Below are 19,564 nucleotides of genomic sequence, written 5' to 3'. Positions count from 1 at the left end.
TGTTTATTAATAGTTCTTCCTTTCCCCAATTGGAGTAACCTCCATGAGAATAGAGATCTTGAATACAATCACTGTTTCTTCACACCTGGGAACAGTAGCATGTTGTGGTAGGTGCTTAATAAATACTCGAATGAATGAAGGTCATGAAAGAAATTAAGTATAAAGTAACTTTTGGATATGATATTAAACACCTAAAAAGCTGTTGCTCAGCAGCTTTGGAAAACCTTATCACATGGACATAGGAATGTACTTCTGCTCTGATGGTTCACCTCTGTCTGGGAGACATAATTGTAAGCTTTTCAGCGAGGCTTTCTAAGCTTTTCACAATTTGGGGTCCAGGCTACCTGTTTAGCCTTGTTTGCTCTTACACCCTCATCTCAACACAAACACTTTTTCTTTTTTATCACTGGGATACTTACTCTCCAGGAAAATGTAACCTGCATCCTGGTGTATAGGAAGTATCACTTCATATCAGTGAAAACTTCCCTGCCCTGCCCACCAGGAAAACCAGTTGTTCCTTTTTTTGTCATTATTCCCCTTGCAGTTGGACTTTTTTAGCACTTAGCAAGTCTCTTCTGACCTTATTCTGCATTTCTGACATCTCTGTTAGAATGTGTGCATTCTCTTTGAGAGCAGGGACTATAAATTCTCCATTTACTCACTGTCCGTATATTGTAGGTTCAGGAAACACCTCAGTTCAAATCCTAGCAGATTACTAACCTTTTCCTTAACTGCATACAGGAGACTAATAATAGTGCCCTTACAAGATTGCTTTAAGAAATAAGTAAGGTTAGAGTATGGACACGTTGATTACCAACTGCTGTTCATAATTGCTCATAAGAATTAAATGAAGAAAATTGATTGGCCTTTTATCATGACAGGTTTGTATGCAAGGTCAGCCCACCTTTGGGCACTAAATGAAATGTAGAATATTGAGGGCTAGAGCTGGGCAGGAATTGGAGATGGGGGACCGAACATAGGGGGGGAATGTGTTTTAGTGTATATTAGAGACCAAAGCAAATCCCACTGTCCCCATAAAATCTCAGATTTCACTGTTGTATATTCCAGAGACATCTAGCTGAATGGTGTCTTCTGTCATAATCCTATTTTGCCTTGTTTGTTAACTGTATGAGTTTGTCTTGTCTACCTGAGTAGATTGTTTAGTTCTTTCAGGAACAGGATCTTGTTTTCTCTTTGTTGGTTTGTTCATTTCACCCAGATGGTTGGCTGGTTGATTGATTTGCCAGCCATAGTCATTGAGCACCCCTAGGTACTGAGGATACAGTGACGAACAGGGTGGACACAGTCTCTGCTGCCCTCTGTGTCGTGGCCAAGCTGTAATGTGAAGGATGGTACTGCTGTTATCCTGACTCAATCTGAGATCAGGCATACAGGCTTAGGCTGTAAGAGGGCACTAGATGGACGGCCTTGAATACTGACTTGAGGGATTTGAATTTAACCTTGTAAAAAGCTGGCAAAGCCAGGAATTCTTTTATTTAGGGTCCTCTTGGGAAAAGTGACCATTTTATCTTAAGAGGATAAACTGATTGAGGTTATCGGTCTGAAACTGCGCTCATCTTAGGGGAAAATGTAAATAAAATCACACGTTCTCATTCACTGATAGGCATTAGTAACTGCCACGAATTCTTTGATGCCAAACATCTGAGTGGTACTAAAATTTCAAAGTGCACTTAGTTTATTTGTTGGTAATCCTTGTCACGTGTTAGCCAAAAATGATACCGCAGCCTCCAGAGAGTAGGAGAGGACATGTACAGTTTGAGCGTGCTTGCCCAATACGTCGTGGTTTCAGCTGGCAGGTACTATCATCACTTATAAAATGATCATAAGGCTTCCGGTAGCTGGCACACAGCTGCCTCATAGAGCCATTCCTGTCAACCTCTTCAGGAATGAACGTGGTGCTTTTCTTCTGCCGGCTGTGTGCCGTTCTCCCTGCTCTCGTCCTCCAGTGATGGACTTGCTCCCCCACGTGCTCCTTTCCCATCGTGATTTCCTGTCCCATGGAATAACTGAGTGCTCCTTGTTCACGTCGGTCTCATGAAGCCCAGTTACAGGCTGTCCTTCCCGAGTGGGCCTAATAATCACAGGGCCGTTCGTTTCTCTGGGGTGCCCCAGACTTGCCTGCTGTGGTGGTTTTTGTAGACCTCTCCCGTTTCACTTTGTGTTTATTTTTGTTAAAGCATTGAATGAGATGGAAGACATGGTGCCAGAAGACGGAGAGGTGGTGGCTGCGAGCGGACGGGAGACGGCAGCTCGCAGTCAGGCGGTCATCCCTGTGGATGTTGACGAGGAGCAAGCAGGTAATCCTGTGACTCCCACATTCATGGTTATGAAAACGCAGGCCTGACTCTAATGAAGGTAAAGCACTCAGCGTGATTTGCTTTTCAATATTGTAGCTAGCGATGTGTTGTATGCTATTTATTATTGAGGCCTGCCTGTGTTAGAGTGGTGGTCTTGCTGCACATTTATGTGTCTTACTAAGGTCTGGTTAGTTATTTTGTGTAACTGTGGTAACAACTCCTCTTTCTATGTTGGTGTTCACACATGCGTGTTTATGTAGAAAGACAGCCCTCAAATTGTGATGGAGAAAATAAATGACCTGATTAAGTATTTTGCTTGTCCTCTCTCTCCCTTCCTTTTGGTGGGGAGGAGCAGGAGTGGAGAGGTTGACCCAGTTTAGTTAACAGAGCAAGATCTAGTCTCCATTTGCCGTTGGGTGACTTATGGCAGGCCATAGAGTCATAAGGCCCCGGAAGATGACCTTATACAACCCTGCATTTTACAGGTGGAGAAACCAATAGTGTTTCGGAATGAATTTGCATAATTTAAGACCACTCCCCTGGTCATCAGGGGACAGAACTGAAATTACAGCTCAAATTTTCGCACTCCTGGTCTGTTGGAATGCCACCTTGTCTTTGAATTGAAAATATTTTAACTGTCCTTGTTTTAAGTGTCTTACAGATGCAGTCACTTATTCAACAAATATTAACTGAGTATTACTCTGGGCCAGGCATTGTACAGTGTGACAGGAACAAGACAGGCAAGGTTCCTTGGAGCTTACATTTTATCGGTGGAGTGAACTTAAGTCATTTTTCAGAGAGAATTGGGTCATAAGAACTAAACGTTTTTAAGGTATACTACCAAACAAAGAAAACATTTTTTACATAAATGCAGATACTCAAATAACCCAACCGTAACATGCATCGAGCCTTTCAAGAACATACCTGATGTCTCCAGTGAGATAGTGTGATGCTCAGTTAAAGAAGGCAGAGACTTCTCACCAGTCCTGTAGGTGTCTGAGGTTCGGCCTCATTTCCTTTGTCTTCATTCATACATTTGCAAAATTGGGAGAATAGCCTATTTTTTCAATAGGATTATTTTTAGGATGACTTATGTGACTTTTTCAAATAGTGAAGGTCCTGAAGGGGGCTGCTGTACGATCTTCTGTCTTGATCTGCCTTTAGAATTGCATACTGTTGGTTGGCGTATTAATTATACTCAAGGTTTTCATAATGCTTTAAATTTTAAAGTGCTTCCCAGTATCTTATCCAAGCGTATATTCCGTTAATGTGAGTGGTAAGAGAGGCTACTTAGAGCCATAGCATCTCCATGAGTCCAGATCCTGGAAACAGTACTTAAAGTGACAGCCTTTCTTCTTGGCAAAAAGTAACTGTTCGGCCTGTGCTTTTTTGTTTTAGGACCCAGTGGTCTTCAGCGTGTCGTAAAACCAACCCCAATTACTGTTCATGATTCAGAGAGTGATGATGAGGAAGACAGTCTAGAACTTCAAGAAGTCTGGATTCCTAAGAATGGTGCTCGGCGTTACTCTGAGCGTGAAGAAAAATCTGGAGAGTCCGTGCAGTCCAGGGAATTGTCAGGTGAGAGATGTTGTCTTGCCGGGACCTGTTAGTGGGAGTCATCATGAGAATTGACAGATACACTTGACCTTTGTATAATGTGTCCTTACCACAACTTGTGGTGCAGTTAACGTATCCTTATGGAATGTGACAGGAGGCGAGAAGGGCAGTAGCCCAAGGGGGAGGGGAATCTGGGTGGTGCTCTCGAGGGCAGGTGTAGCACAACAAAAATATTCTGGAATCAAGGCTCAGGGAAGAAAAGACGTGAGGATTACTTCCACAGTAGAGGCTTTGTGGCACCAGGGTACCAGGGATTAGTGAGAGGCCTGGGCCTCACATGGGGGATGACCCCCGAGGCATCCAGAGCAGTGAGGAGACAACCACTCCCCAGTTGACAGTCTGTCCAGGTGTGCTTAGTGAATGTTGGTGGCTAGCTTGGTGCTTGAGGGAGTCCTGAAGTGTGTTCTTACAATCCCTGCCTCCCTTTGTATCTTAGTCAACAGCCTTCTACCCTTTTTCCTCACCAAGAAACTATAATTGTCTTAACCTTCAGTTCACTCTTCTTCCTTGTCTCTCCTTCCCTTCTGTTTCTCAGAACCACATGCTTACCACTATGAGAAAGGATGAGGTTTTTACAAATTGTCCACTAATTTCCCTTGGGTACCCTACACCTTAATGTGTTTGAGTGCTCAGTATACATTTAACACGGAACCGGGAATATATACACACTTCTGTGTGGAAAGCTCGGTTCTTTAGACTTGGAATCGTTTACTAACCAATGACTGATTACTCAATTCTCATTTTGTTCCTTTACAGAAATTCGGGTATCTTCACACTGTGGTTGAAAGGGGCTTTTACAGAAACTCAAATTTAGGAAAAGGAATGTGACCAGCTGACTAATGTTTCCTAGAAAGTTCAGTTTCTGAATTTAGGAACTAGATCTTCTGTCAGCCAGACAAAATCTTATTGAAGTATTCTTTTATGTACTCCTTGAGCCTTACTGTGCCCCAGGTACTATGTTAAGTGCAGTGAGGGATGCAGAGATGAAGACGTCATGACCCCTCTCTCTCTAGGGAACCTCTAGTCTGGTCGAAGAGTTGGGTCAGAAATCTAAACAGTAATATCACAGGGCATATACTACAGGGGCTTTGGGTGGGGGTGCAGAAGAGATTGGACAGAGGTGAAGGCTGAAGAATTGGTGAGAACAAAGGCCCTGAGGTAGCAAGGCAGGGTAGGTTGAGAGACAGGTTTGGGCTATAGCGTGTAGAGTGTATACAGGGGGGACGAAACCAGAAGGGTAGTTTGGCATTAGATCATGATGGGCCTTGGAGGCTGAACTGAGGAGAATAAACCAGGTAGGCAGTAGAGACCACAGGGAGTTTTTTGAGCAGCTGAGTGATGTCACCATTATGCTCTAGCAAAACTAGTGTACGTTGTTTCCTGTTCCAGATTTACTCTTGCCTTTTGTCCAGAATTTGTACTGAAATCTTTTCTTTTCCTCGGGCCGTTCTTCTTTTTCTGTAAGCAGTAAGTGGAAAAGGCAAGACTCCACTTCGAAAGAGGTACAGCTCCCATCAGATGGGCCAGTCGAAGCAGTGTCCCCTCGAGGAAAGCAGCTGTGAGAAAGGCTGTCAGGTCACCAGTGAGCAGATCAAAGCCGATATGAAAGCAGCTAGGGATATTCCTGAAAAGAAAAAAAACAAGGATGTGTATCCCAGCTGCAGCAGCGCCACCGCCAGCACAGCGGGAGCCTCCAGCTCACACAGCACTGCTTCTCAAAGCCCCGACTTTGTAAGGACGGTGAACAGCGGCGGCTCTTCCGAGCCTAGCCCTTCCGAAGTGGATGTGTCCAGGCAGTGTGTCTGCTCCCCCGGTGGGTCAGAGGACTCTGAGGCCATGGAGGAGGGAGATGCAGAGAGTTCTGTCTGCCCCAGATGCTGCTGTCACAGGCCCCAGGAACCCCAAAGGAGAACTAGCAGGTGTTCTGATGAGGAACGTCCTTCAACCAGCCGAGCCTGTGTTGTGAATGGCCCGGATGGTACGAGATCCGCCTTTTCCTTTAGGACTCTGCCACAAGGGGGGTCTTCAGGCCCAGCACATGATGAGAGGACTAATGGGAGTGGCTCTGGGGCTACAGGTGAGGACAGGAGGGGGAGCTCCCAGCCTGAGAGCTGTGACGTGCAGTCTAATGAAGACTACCCTCGGAGGCCCCTAACAAGGGCGAGGAGCAGACTCTCCCATGTACCGCTGGTATCTGAGTCAGGTATGACAATGCTGCCAGGATTAGCGACTGCAGGTTAGGCCTTGACAAGGGCATGAGCTCATTCTATACGTTTTCTTGCCTAAAGCCGCTTTGGCGGATTGAATTGTGTGTTGGGGGATCTGTGATCAATCATGCAGAGTTTGATCTAATTTTCAGTGGTGGGGGGTGGGGGCGGGGGCGGAGGGAGGTGTGTAAAAGAGCTTGTAAAACATCCACCCCAGGAAAACTCAAATAGTCAAGCCGCTAAGAGAGATATAATTGTGTGTATATTGACCCTAAGTACAGTACTGATGCTGATGTCTAAGTCCCGTGTAACTCTGCTCCCATCCCACACTGAGGGGAGTCGTAACCCTCAGTGAAGCTTTAAACCTTAGCCAAAGGGTGAGGACCTCAAGTTGCCGAGGCTGGGGAACGGAACATAGGGGTTTGCCCCTCTGTCTGCCTCTGCAGTACTTAGTAAGTTTTTCCTGAAATCTAGTTTTGCTTCCAGGTAGGTTTGCTGAGAGATGAGCAGGTAAGTGGGTAATGTAGCTGAGAATTCTTTTTGGTGAAAATACACTGAAAACATATATATATGTATGTATGTGTGTAATTTCATTAATATTTATGATGTATATGTCAAGGCATTGGGTTGGGTGGGGTAAGCACATTTCTCAACCATAGTTTTTATTTCTGACCTTATTTTTAAGTAATCTCTCCTGCTTTTATTAAGTCATGAATAGCTATCAATGAATAATAATATATTTTAATTTTTTCCAGGTCTCCCTCACTTTTAAAATCTTAAAATCTGCTCCAGAATGTAGTTAGGGTGTTTTTGTTTACCAAATAGAACTGAGCTTATCAAATCATGTGGAACTAAACTAAAAAAAAAAAAAAAAAAAAAAAGCTTTCATAAGATAAATATGAGATCTTCCTTCACTATGTGCTAATCATCATAGTAGCATAAACTCATCATTAAATATAAGTTCTACTTCAACATTTCACTACAGTTTACAGACACTAGTTCTGGCGTACGACGAAAATACTTCCCCAAGCTGGAATTTTAAGTGTTTTATTATATCAGTTTTTTTTTTTTTTTTTTAATGCATAACGTAAAATTCACCATTTTAACCATTTTGAAGTATACATTTCTTTGGCGTTAAATACATTCACATTGTTTTGCAACCATCACCACCATGTATCTGAACGTTTTCATCCTCCCAAGTGGAAACTGTGTGCCCATTAAACGGAAACTCCCCATGACGATGCCTTTTGTTGCATGGTTTTTCATGGTTGTAAAGTCACATCTACAAGTTTCCCCTTTCTGATTTCTTTATTTTTTTGCTGTGGAAGACCTTCCTTGAATATGCCTCCAGTCATTGTTTACATCTGATTTGTTTTTCATTTGTTTATTTTAGCTCTTTATTTTAACCTGCAGGCAGTGAGCTTTATTTTTTTATTCCAAATTGTCATTAAGTTATTTTTATTTCAGTACTATTCATTGACCTCCATTCTCATTCTTTTGAGATGCTTTTTTATCATGTACTTTACATATACTTAGGTTTATCTCTGGCCATTCTGTTCTGTTCCCGTGTTCTGTCCTCTTTCATTCTTCTTCAAAATTTCTTTGGCTAGTCATGCATGTCTCATTCATTTTTATGGTTGTATTTTATAATGATTTTGTCAGGCTCCACAAGCAAATCTTGGTTTTTGTTTAGAATTCCATTACATCGATCTACTGAAAAGATAATTGTCATTTTTACAGCATGGAGTCTTCCCACTTAGGGACTGTTCTGTCTCCCATTTTGTCTTTTGTCCCTCAGTAAACTTTTCAGTTGCTGCTGTTTTGAGGGGTTTTGTTTTGTTTTTATTTTTAATGTAAATCATGTATGTTCTGTTACCCTCTTTACCATTTCCTTCGGACTTGTTTCAGGACTGGAACTTGTCTTAGCTGAAATAATTCTCTAGAAATAAAAAAAAAAAATCTCATTTTTACTTTTTTAGGTAAATTACATCTGTTTTCTTGTGTGATTTTTTTTCAATTTGAGAAAGCTTCTAATGTGTGTGTAGCTGATCGTACAGTAGATATATGGTTTCCTCATATTTTTTAAACAGTACAAATGTCCATTTACATTCAGTAACAGCTTTTCTGGAGAAATGTCAAAGTGCTAATTTTAGTATTATCTGGATCTCATTTGGAAAGAACAAGTTATTTGAGTGGCTTTCAACTTGCTGTTTTTGATCCAGCATGTTTTTGATATCTGTTGGCCATTCTGCTCTTCAGAGTTTTAAGGAGAAAAATACAGACTAATAAAAGAACAAACTTGATCGAGTGTTATGGATTTTTTAATATCACTTTATCAAAGGAAATGTTTGAGCTTTTACTTTGGTTTTCTTATGTAGTGTTAAAACTCTGTTAGAAGCTAACATAGTTATGTCATGAATTCTTATTTTCGGAATAAATGACTGTAAGTTGCTCTTTGTATCCTCACTGTATACTTTATAAAATAAATATCACAAAAATAACTAATTGGATTGTCAAAGAATAGCATTTAAGGTTAATATGGTATGGTTCTCATAAATACTAACCTCTTTTCCTGACATTCCAAGACTGAATTGGTTTGTTTTCTGTATTTCCGTAGCATCTTCTACGCCAATGTTAACTATACTGTGTCATAATTCTGTGTTTTACTGTCTGTCTTTCCAATAGACTGAGCTCCATGAGGGCAGGGAGAGTGTCTTCTTGTTTGCAATTTTATTCCCAATTTCTGGCATTGTGTGTTACATGGTTTGGGGCTCAGTGAATAATTGTCAACTTAATAAGTGGTAGGAACCAACATATGAGGTATGTTGATGCTGGTGGATGTATGAAATCACTATGAATCGTTCCTAAACAAAGAGGGAAGCATGAGAAGAAAAAAAAAAAAATGACAAATTCTTTTTTTCTTTTACCATTGGAAGGAAGCCTTTGTTTTTGATGCTTATCTACATATAAAGTGTGACTCAGTTTTATAACTTTTCTTAGAAAATATGAACTGCCAATTTGGGCACTCTGGAGAGCAGGAAATTTAACCTTGAACCCCATGTTCTGATCAATTAAAGGGGAGAGGAAAGAGAGCAATCCAGGAAGGTGAAAAGTTTGAAAATCAGATCATGAAAAGAGAATGCTAAGAGAAGATTCTACTTTCAAAATTGTCCTGAAGGAATGGAAACAGACTTTTTTTTTGTTTTTTGTTTTCATTTTTGGGGTACTGGGAGACAAACCAGTTCCTATTATTGGTTATGAATTTTGTCTGCTATGTGACACGTGCTGCGTGACACGTCACATAGACAAAATCTTGTCAATAAAGATGATGAGATTTTACGTGACGTTCCTTCAAGAATACTGTGGAAGAAGGCCTTTGGTGGATTAGATCAGTAGTCCTCATCTTTTTTCTGAAACCCCAGGGTTTTGTTTGGGTTCAGGGTCTTTAGCGGAAGATTGATGGGTAGAACTCTGAGGCTCCCTTTTAGGTTTCACCAAGAGCAGCTGCTTCCAGTGGGTTTGCATAGTAAGATTTCCCAAAGATTTCAGATGGTGGAGGAAAGGTTCTGGTGTGTAAAAAGAAAAGCACTTAGATTAGATCTCTAGAGTCGTCTCTAACCCAAGCCTCTGGGAATTTGCAGTATTTGCACGTTGTTTCCCTGTCTTTCTTGCTAACCGTTGACGTTTAAGGTTACAGAAGTACCAAGTAGGATGAAAGCAGTGTGGTGAGATTTAATTCATGAAGATCAACCTAATTGCATGCAGTAAATGCTCTGCTACAGAATGCTTATCAAAAATGAGGACGGTGATTTTTTTTTTTTAGTGTCTTGTCTTAGAATGTATATGTGCTTGTTAAAGTTTTAGAGATGAATTTAGACCTTGCATTTAGATAAAATCAAGATAAAATCAAGATAACACTTGCTTTCGTAATTAAACTATCATGTGTTACAACAACACTAGTAAAGAGTCAGGGCCTTACTAAAAAGGATCTGGCAGATAAATGAGACCACAAGTTTTGTAGCATAGTGACGAGCACTAGATGGCCTGGCATTGCCTCCTGCTTCCACCCTTCCACGGTGGCAGGCTCTTCTGGTGTCCCATGTCTCTATTTCCTCATGTGTAAAACAGGGAGAATAATCTCTTTCAGAGGGCTGTTTTAAGGATTAAATTAGTTAATACAAGTAAAACGCTTAGAAAAGTGCCTGACACACAGTAAGTGCTCAGTAAACATTTGCCATTATTGTTATTCCATTTACGTATCCGTCATGCATTTCAGTGAACGTTGAGTTCAATTCGTTCAGTAAATGTTCATTTTAGATCACTGCTAGTGGCTGACATTGACTCAAAGGTGAAGTAAAGCGGTCTTGTTGCCTTCAAGGAGCTTTTGGTTTAAGTTGAGAAATAAGTTTACAGGGAATTACAGAACGATTTATAAGGTTTGGGGACCCAGGTGATTTGTTAGAGCAGGTGGTATTTAAGCTAGACCTTTCAGGAATGGATCAAATTTCAGAAAGTGAGGTCAGGAAAAGGTGTTCTGGGCAGAAGGAGCTAGAATGACTTTTGGCTTCAGATGCATTGGCAATGGCAGATGACCAGGACATGGAGTGGGATAAAATTAAGAACAGGTGTCAGCCCGTGAAACATATTTACTGTTAGTAATTTACTAAATTAGTAACTTAAAGTGTTTAGCAGGAAAGTGAGGAGTTTAATTCACCAACAGTATTTTAGGATGAGTTGAGTGACTAAAGATGGGAATGTTAACTAGATTGCCGAGGCATGAAAAGGGATATCCTATTTGATGTCAGGAAGTCTGAGATCCTGGAGGGTGATGTTGTTTTGGAATAGTCAGTTGGAAATAGCAGTTATGTTCTATTGGGATATAATCCAATTATATTCTATTGGGAACCAAGTCCTAGATTTGAGACTCACGTTGACAGAGGAAAGAAAGCTAAAAGCTAAAGTTTGGATTTTCCTCTTGCCTTTTCTAGAGGTTGCCAAAACAAAGCCACGGCATGCCATGAAGCGGAAACGGACAGCAGATAAGTCCACCAGTACCAGCGACCCTGTGATTGAGGATGACCATGTGCAGGTGAAGAAAAAAACCCTCGCTTAACTTTCAGTCTAGCCAAGGTCCTGAATAATGACTCCAGATTCCATCTTTATACATATAATTTTTTTTGCCCTAAAAGAGAAGAAATTGGTAACAGCTGCTTCGTAGCTTGTGCCAGTGAAAACATTTAAGCTTTAAAAAAACATCTGCAGAAAGATACATCATTTAAAGTTTCTCTCTTTGTAGGTCCTCGTATTAAAATCCAAAAATCTTGTTGGAGTCACCATGACCAACTGTGGAATCACAGATCTAGTGCTAAAAGACTGTCCCAAGATGATGTTCATCCACGGTATGTCTTAAGGCCTGGGTCATACGAGAGCATCAAGAATGAGTTTAAAGAATTAAGGACTCATAAATACTACAAGAACATTTCTTTATTTTTTCCGAGGAATCATTACATCGGGTTCTCATTCTGTCCTTGTCATTCTCAGTTACTCCATAGTATTTGTGAGGGACCGTGTGCAGAGGCTTCTTATAAAATAGCCTCTCCTCTGCTTTCCTCCAAATGGTAATTGTTACTTGATCTAACAGAGTAGATTAACAACATGTATGGGCTTCGGGGTCCGGTAGATCTCAGCTTGAGTCCTGTCCCTACCATTTGCCAAGCTGTAGGACGTTGGACAGCTTTTGTGTTCACGTACTGTGGGCACTGGTGACTGGGCCTGAGGTGCTTAACGGCTCTAGGTTTGATCGACGTGGTCGATCATCACCTCAGTTTCTGGCATAATATCTTTAGTCCAGGCCCCACTTTTCTTCTCAGTCCGCGTGTTTCCAGTCCATCTTTACTTATGTACATATTCACCTCTGAACGAATAACAGGGTGTTAACTTGTGTGAGCTTTTATAATTTCAGATATATAGTATGTCCATTTTTCCATTTTCACTCAAAATTATAGTTTTGATATCTATCCGTGTAGAATTATGAAGCTATGACATGTTTGTTGCCTTGGACGAGTTCTATATTCTCTGTGTTCATCTTTTTCAGTCTGTAAAGTGTGCATAATTATGCTTACCCTGTAAACACATATTTGTGAGGATTAAGTGCAATGATGTGTGTGCACATGTGTGTGTCTATGTGTATATGTACACGTACACATAGTAGAGGGTCTGACCTCTAAAAGCTTACCAGATGTTAATTTGTATTCTATTAGTATTGCAGTATTACGGGCTTCCTTTTTTTTTTTTTTTTTTTTGCATTTTTATGTTACTGGTAGTAAACAAAGCTAGGTAATCCTTACCAGTTTGTCATAAACGAGGAGAATCCCAGAAAGAAGAGATAAAACTAAGAAATAAACACTACCTCTCTCCTGGATTCTAGAAAACTCTAGACTCTATGTTCACCCTTAAGAGTGGTACTTTACTCCATTCCAGCCAATGAAGTTTTAGACTGTCTACTGAACGACCATCTCCTCTTGGACTTTCCTTGTAAAACACAGTAGGGGCACATCAGAAGCTCAGGGGTCATAACAGCAGGGCAGCCCCGGCAGTGCTCCCCGCTCTGAGGTCTGAGAATCTTCCTCTCAGCCTTTGGACTCTGCTGCTTTTTGACCTCTCATTCGTTTCTCTGTTCATCTCTTGGAGAATCTGGCTGGCGCCTGACTCTGATGGTTCATTCACCCCATATCTTCTCTAAAGGTGCACATTGAAACCTGTATCACCATCTCGTCCGCTCTCTTTTCCTCCTTTCCTGTCCCCAGCCCTGCTTGCCCTTCTTCCTGCCTGGTCACAGAAGGAGAAAATAAGCCAGAAAGGCAGAGACTTGGCTCAGCCCTCTGACCTCAAGCTGGTTACAGGGAGGTGGGGACATTTGGGTCAAGGACATCATGAGGTGTCTTATTAAAGAAATCAAGCGTATCAGTTTGATTATGGTTTTATCTCTTGCATCTGATTGTCTCTTGAATTGGACTAAGTTGAAATCCATAGTAAAAATTGGATTAGAATGAACTTTAAGGTTAAAAATAGAGGAAAGGGATATTTTTCTGAAGTTGAGCATACTGTTGCAGTTAAATGCATTTATTATATAAGTTATTTTTCTTTTAATCCTACACTTTATATGTTAAACAGGGAGAATATTTAATCGTGTTTTCAGGCCAGCATTTTTTTAAATATATTTTTTTAATGTTTATTTTTGAGAGAGAGGAGAGAGACAGCATGAGTGGGGGAGGAACAGAGAGAGGGAGACACAGAATCCTAAGCAGGCTCCAGGCTCTCAGCTGTCAGCACAGAGCCTGGTGTGGGGCTTGAACTCACAGACTGTAAGATCGTGACCTGAGCCAAAGTCGGACGTTGAACCGACTGAGCCACCCAGACATCCCTCAGGCCAGCATTTTTAATAGAACTCTCTGCAGTGATGGAAATGTTCTGTGTCTGTACTGTTTGATATGGTAACCACTGGCCACATGTGACTATTGAACATTCAAACTGTGGCTAATGCCTGATGAACTAAATTGTTAATCTTACTGCATTTTAGTTAATAGAAATTTAAAAAGCTACAGGTGGCTAGTGGCTACCACATCGAACTATACAGCTTCAGACCAAAGTATCCAAATAGTTTTGGGTCTTTTAAGGTTTTCTGTTTATACTTATGATAGGAATTGAAATCGACTCGGCTCATTTCCTGTGGGTGAATGTAAAATAATATATGCAAATTATTCTAGGTTTATTTGAACATTACCCATAAAATTTAACCGTTACCATCATTCATTCTTTTCAGTAAATCTTTTCTAAACAATTTGTATGGTTAAGCAAAGTCATTCTCTGGAATGTGGACTCCTCAAAGTAAAATCTTAGGAAAAAGTTCCTTCAGTGGGAGGGGGTGACCACCTTCTTTTGAACAGGGCAGAATCATGTTTTCAAATCACTTTGATAACTGTTAGTTGTACTTTATGACAGTACTTGACCTGTGTTAAAGATGTTCATGTCTGCGGCATCTTTTGCTAATATAAGTCGGCCCGGTCCTCCAAAGATCATTCTCAAGTGGGCGGTACACTGACTGCTATATTACTTTGTACGACCTATTCACGGAGCTTATCGTTTCCATTTTGTAGCTACCAGGTGCAGGGTACTGAAACATTTAAAAGTAGAAAATGCACCAATCGTAAATCGATTTGACTACGCACAGTGCAAGAAACTGAATATGGATCAAGTACTAGACCAGATCCTACGGATGCCTCCTGAGAGAAACCGCATCATATACCTCCGCCCGATGCAGCAGGTAACGAGCTCTGCTCTTTTCTGAGGGATGTTGCAGTGATTTTTTTTTTTTTTTTTTTTTAAGTCTCCCACCTTTTTGGACTTGGGATTTAGTCATTGGCTCAACCCATGGTCATGATTCTTTAGATTCTACACAGTTCTTTTAGCCATACTAGACCACCTTGCCAGTCTTCCTCATTAACGTTTCTCTGTTAGATTTTTGTGGGTTCTTACCAAGCGACAGGATGAGGGCAGTCGTTGAAGTTTTTATACTTATTAAAAGTTGCCCGTTAAGAACACAGACTCTGGTTTCAGACCGCCTGATACACATTCTCATTCACTGACAGGGAGCGGATTACTTAGCTGCTTTGCCTTAGTTTTTTCAGCTATACAATTAGACTAAAAACCTACACTTACTGTGATAGTTAAATTAATATACGTAGTGTTAGAACAGTTGCATATAGTAAGCAATCCTTTGATAGCTCCTATCCTCCTTATTTTTTCTTTTTATTGTATCTCTATGAGAAGATGGATGTTAGTTGAACCTATTATGTTAACATTTCACAGTACAGGTAAATCAGACTAACCTGCTGTATGTCTTACATTATACAGTGATGTATGTCAATTACTTCTCAGTAACACTGAGGGAGATAAAAAGTGCAAACATACGTAAGACTCTGCTTGGTGTGATGCCAAAATAAAGTTTAAAGGAAATAGTATATAATTGTTGTAGTCACTGTTTGAGCCTGGCCCCAAAAGACTCATTTCAACAAACACATCCTTTGTTTATAATTTTTGGGGGCTGAAAAATCCACAGGGCATCATCCTTCTCTCGAGAAGTTTGCCTTTCTGGTAGGAGGTAGACACGTATGCCACTAAGATGGTAAGATGGGATTGCAGAAGAGAGATGGGGAAGAGGGCACTCCATGAGAAGAAAAGCAAGTGAGTAAAGGCTACAAGGGGGGCAAGGAAATGTGTTCTGCCATTAGGATTGGCAGTGGGCCAGTTTGGATAGAGTATAGAGCACTACACATTCGCAGCTCTGACACAGCCAGTACCTACACCTGTGAAAGACATACTCCGAAGTGGATTCCTGGGGTCACTTACCTGCATCTGGATTCCTTGCTTTAGTGGGCATTTATATTAATATGACCATGAGATGGAAATCAGGGCAATTGCCAGGTAGAAAAATTTTGCTGAGCCCCACTCCCCACATGGCCAGCTGTGCTCAGGACTGAATGTGACTATTTGACTTTCAGATCTGCCCAAGATTTTAAAACTGAGGTCCCGAAGAAAGATTGTTCATGCTCTAAGGAGCTAGATTTCTAAGGCATTCACTTCCTTTGTCCAAAGCCCTCTCTGTGATGTCTTCCCCAGGTGGACACACTAACATTGGAACAGAAGCTCTTTAGTGGTCCCTACCCCTATCACATCTGTATTATCCACGAGTTCAGTAACCCTCCCAATGTCCGGAACAAAGTGCGTATCCGCAGCTGGATGGATACCATAGCAAACATCAATCAGTAAGTAATCTGTGGTCCCTGGAGGCCTTTTCAGTCATTGCCTATGGGAGGGGTTCCCAGAAACACAACCTAGTTGTTCTTTATTGTAAATGATACTTGTCTGGGCTTTTCAGGCACCGAAACATATGAAATATAACATGTAAAAAAACCTGAGGGAAATGGGGACTTAAAGTGAAAAGCATGCATGCGTATTTGTAACTTTATTTCTGAACTTAGAGAAAAATTGCAGGAACAGACTGTACGTACACATTTGACTTCATTCCTTTAGCCTTAGGGCATGGAAAAGAGATAAAATTAAAGATCTTAAAACTGTGACATTTTGTATCATCAGAAAATTAGACTTTTTATGCCTTTGTTATATAAATGTTTTATTAAGCACCTTACACAAACGACATTTGATTAGAGAGTGGCTTTCTCTCTTTCCCCGGTAGGATTTTGAAGGTAGTGAAGAAAGTAACTTTGAACTGACTAGATATGTTATCCTCTTCTAGTCTTCTGCTTCTGTTAGCTATTTAATACTTCGTTTGAGATGCTCCCTAGAATCTAGGCCTGATACAATTTTGACAGTCCTTTCTACCCCACACCCCAACATTATTTCCGGTTTTGTAATTTTTAAATTTTTTTTTTGTTGTTGCCTCCAGAGAGCTCATTAAGTACGAATTCTTCCCTGAAGCTACGCGAAGTGAGGATGATTTAAAGAAATACCCCAAGTACCCGTGGGGGAGAGAAATCTATACTTTAGAAGGTGAGCATTTACAGATGGCTGGGAAGCTAAATTAACTAGCTGGTTAACTAACTAGATGGAGAGACAGGTCTTAAGGAAGTGAGGAGTGGGAGCCTTACAGTTTGTCAAGGTGATGGGTGTTTTGACTGTCTGCAGGTAACAGGGGCCAGATAAATCCTGCTCTCCCTGTGTGAGTCTTTGCCATCCCCCACCTAATCAGAAGCAGTGTGGAAACACAAAAGGTAGAAGAAAATTAAACTTGCTGTATAGTCTGAGAGTTGGAAGTGACTTTAGGGCACCTGTCTCAACTTCTTCATTTTATATAAAGAGAGGGAAAAACGGAGGCTTTTCCTGGAACCAGAGGGTGACCAAAGGTCACATGACCGAATAGCAGCAGAGCTAGAATTAGAATGGACCCTTCCTGGTCCAGCCCTTTTTTGCCCATCGTGAATGAAAGCACACTTTACATTGTGCTTATAGGACACTACCGTGTTTGGCCCCGTCCTTACTGCCCCGGCCGCAGCGCTGTTAACGTGTCGTCTTCTTTCAGGGGTTGTGGATGGAGCTCCGTATTCCATGATCTCTGACTTCCCTTGGTTGAGATCATTGCGGGCAGCAGAACCCAACAGCTTCGCCAGATATGACTTTGAAGACGATGAAGAAAGTAATTATGACCTGCCTTGATTTGTATTCTCCAGTTTGAGTATATCCTGCTGTGTTAGATGCTTCATACTTCGTTTGAGTTAAAAGCAGTGTAGCCTGTAACTGCTTCCCGTATAATTATTTTTATTTGCTTTTTGTTAGCGTTCGCTTCTCCCCCCGCAAACAGCAGCTCTAAATTTGTACAGTCATCAGTTGATTTACTAGGGATATATGAAGGTTGGCGGGCAGGAGTCCTTGAGACAGATTTTTCTAGCTAGATATTTTTATTACCTAAATGTTTATAATTTTCTTGCTCTTTATTAAGAGTTTGTCAACTATATTATTTTGAAATTGTTCCATTTATGCTAATTATATGAAAGGATCTTTTGAGTATAGTTCTTCTCTGAGTGTTAGCACTCTTGAGTACCCATTTGTAGGAAGTTTTTAAAAACCATTTTAGGAGGAGGGGCGCCTGGGTGGCTCAGTCGGTTAAGCGTCCGACTTCGGCTCAGGTCATGAACCCATGGCTTGTGGGTTTGAGCCCTGCATCGGGCTCTGTGCTGACAGCTCAGAGCCTGGAGCCTACTTTGAATTCTGTGTCTCCCTCTCTTTCTGCCCCTGCCCTGCTCGCCCTCTGTGTCTCTCTCTCACATCTTCAATGTGTTTCAAATAAACATTGAAAAAAAAAATATATATATATATATGAGATGAAGAAATAGATTTGAAAAACTACACGTACATGTATACATGACTTACCTGTCTGGTGCGTTGTCAGCTTGGGCCTTTAATCATGCATGCTGTCTTGGGCACCAGACATGGCATGTCTGTAATAAGGGGACCCCTTTCAAGAGCTGAAGGTATTTCCGTCCCATCGCATTACAGGATATAGGCATATCTCATGGACCGGCTTAATCAGGGCCTTTCCAAATGATTCTGGTAATCATACGTGTTTCCCCTTTACTTTCTAATTTCCAAGGCACCATCTATGCTCCTCGAAGGAAAGGGCAGCTGTCTGCAGACATCTGTATGGAAACAATAGGAGAGGAAATCTCGGAGATGCGTCAAATGAAGAAGGGTGTGTTTCAGCGAGTGGTGGCAATTTTTATCCACTATTGTGACGTCAATGGGGAGCCGGTTGAAGATGACTACATTTGACTGGTCCCTCCTACTCTCCAGGTATTCTGGCGGAAAGCCGCTGGGGTCGCTCAGCTGCCGGCGAGTGCCACAGGGATTCAGGGCATGCAGTTTGGAAGCCCTGGCACATTTTGGTATATAGGAAATGTACAAGGAACACTGAAGTTGTATACAAAGATTTGTACATAAAGAAAACATACAAAGACAGTTCCTGAGTACCAACTTTATATCATATGTTTATACAATTTAATTTAAGAATTCATTTTAATGAAGGCAGATAATTGGAAAGAGTTCATTTCGTTCATTTTCGTTCATTTTTCCTGACTTAGTTCATAAAGTGTCACTTTTTGGCTGAGCCCCCAATTTACTATATTCTTGATAATCATTGTCATCCCCTTAAATCTGTGCCTTTTTCTTCTCGAGCAAAGCTGTTTGAGTAAATCTGTTGAAGAGTCTTTTTGTGTCTTGTGTGCTTTTTTTGTGTTATGATTAAAACCAACTAAACCCAATAGTCAGAGGCAACTTTATGTTTGTGTACAAAATGGTGTTTTTTTCCCCCTTAGTATTATAGTTGCCGTATTTCTTAAAATGAAATAAAAAGATTCATGAGTTTAAAAAAAAAAAAAACAAACTGAGTTTGAGGGGGGAAATGGAAGTTTCCAAAGCATTTCTAGTTATTTATTTCCACATTCAATTGTGTATATGCTTTATCTTGAATATAAAAATAAAAGTTTATTAAAAACTTTTTTCTGGCCTTGGATCTGAATCCCTCTTTTCAAAGAAGAGTAGCAACTACTGTACAGAAAAGGAACGTGTAGATTTGTGTCTGAGATTTCAACGTAATCCAGTTTCTCATCTCTTTTTTTCTAAAATTCAGTGGCTGCAAGATGTCCAACTCGAACTCTTACGTGACGGAACAGTGAGAAGAGCAGAATTTCCCCCAAATACCTGGTCACCATGAGATGGCCTTTCTCCTTTCGCAGGGGGAGAAATTACCCTAATTTGGCGGTGATACATGCAATATTATGTGTAGGGCCAGGGGTCAGGAGCACGAAAAGCTTTAAAGCGATACCTACATTCGAGGGACAGTGTTGCCAC

General features: G+C 41.0%; 1 protein-coding gene across 9 annotated transcripts in view; it reads left to right on the top strand.

The window, feature by feature from the left end:
- Positions 1-18,921, top strand: part of FBXO38 (F-box protein 38) — a 56,047-nt gene extending 37,126 nt beyond the window's left edge. For 7 of the 9 annotated variants that reach the window (XM_042994752.1, XM_042994761.1, XM_042994743.1 and 4 more), the window contains 10 exons: positions 2,199-2,318; positions 3,717-3,896; positions 5,404-6,138; positions 11,131-11,231; positions 11,439-11,541; positions 14,299-14,465; positions 15,821-15,966; positions 16,608-16,711; positions 17,241-17,354; positions 18,309-18,921. In XM_042994752.1, coding sequence (XP_042850686.1) covers positions 2,199-2,318; positions 3,717-3,896; positions 5,404-6,138; positions 11,131-11,231; positions 11,439-11,541; positions 14,299-14,465; positions 15,821-15,966; positions 16,608-16,711; positions 17,241-17,354; positions 18,309-18,487 — 1,949 coding nt within the window. In that variant the 3' untranslated portion in view covers positions 18,488-18,921. The remainder of the gene's footprint in view (positions 1-2,198; positions 2,319-3,716; positions 3,897-5,403; positions 6,139-11,130; positions 11,232-11,438; positions 11,542-14,298; positions 14,466-15,820; positions 15,967-16,607; positions 16,712-17,240; positions 17,355-18,308) is intronic. The other 2 variants (XM_007093708.3, XM_042994795.1) reach the window with 2 other exon arrangements.
- Positions 18,922-19,564: the final 643 nt, after the last annotated feature.

This window comes from Panthera tigris, chromosome A1 (genome assembly GCF_018350195.1).
Source record: "Panthera tigris isolate Pti1 chromosome A1, P.tigris_Pti1_mat1.1, whole genome shotgun sequence".
NCBI classification, from domain to species: Eukaryota; Metazoa; Chordata; class Mammalia; order Carnivora; family Felidae; genus Panthera; species Panthera tigris.
Note: the sequence above shows the minus strand (reverse complement) of the source record. Positions and strands in the feature narration are given on the sequence as shown.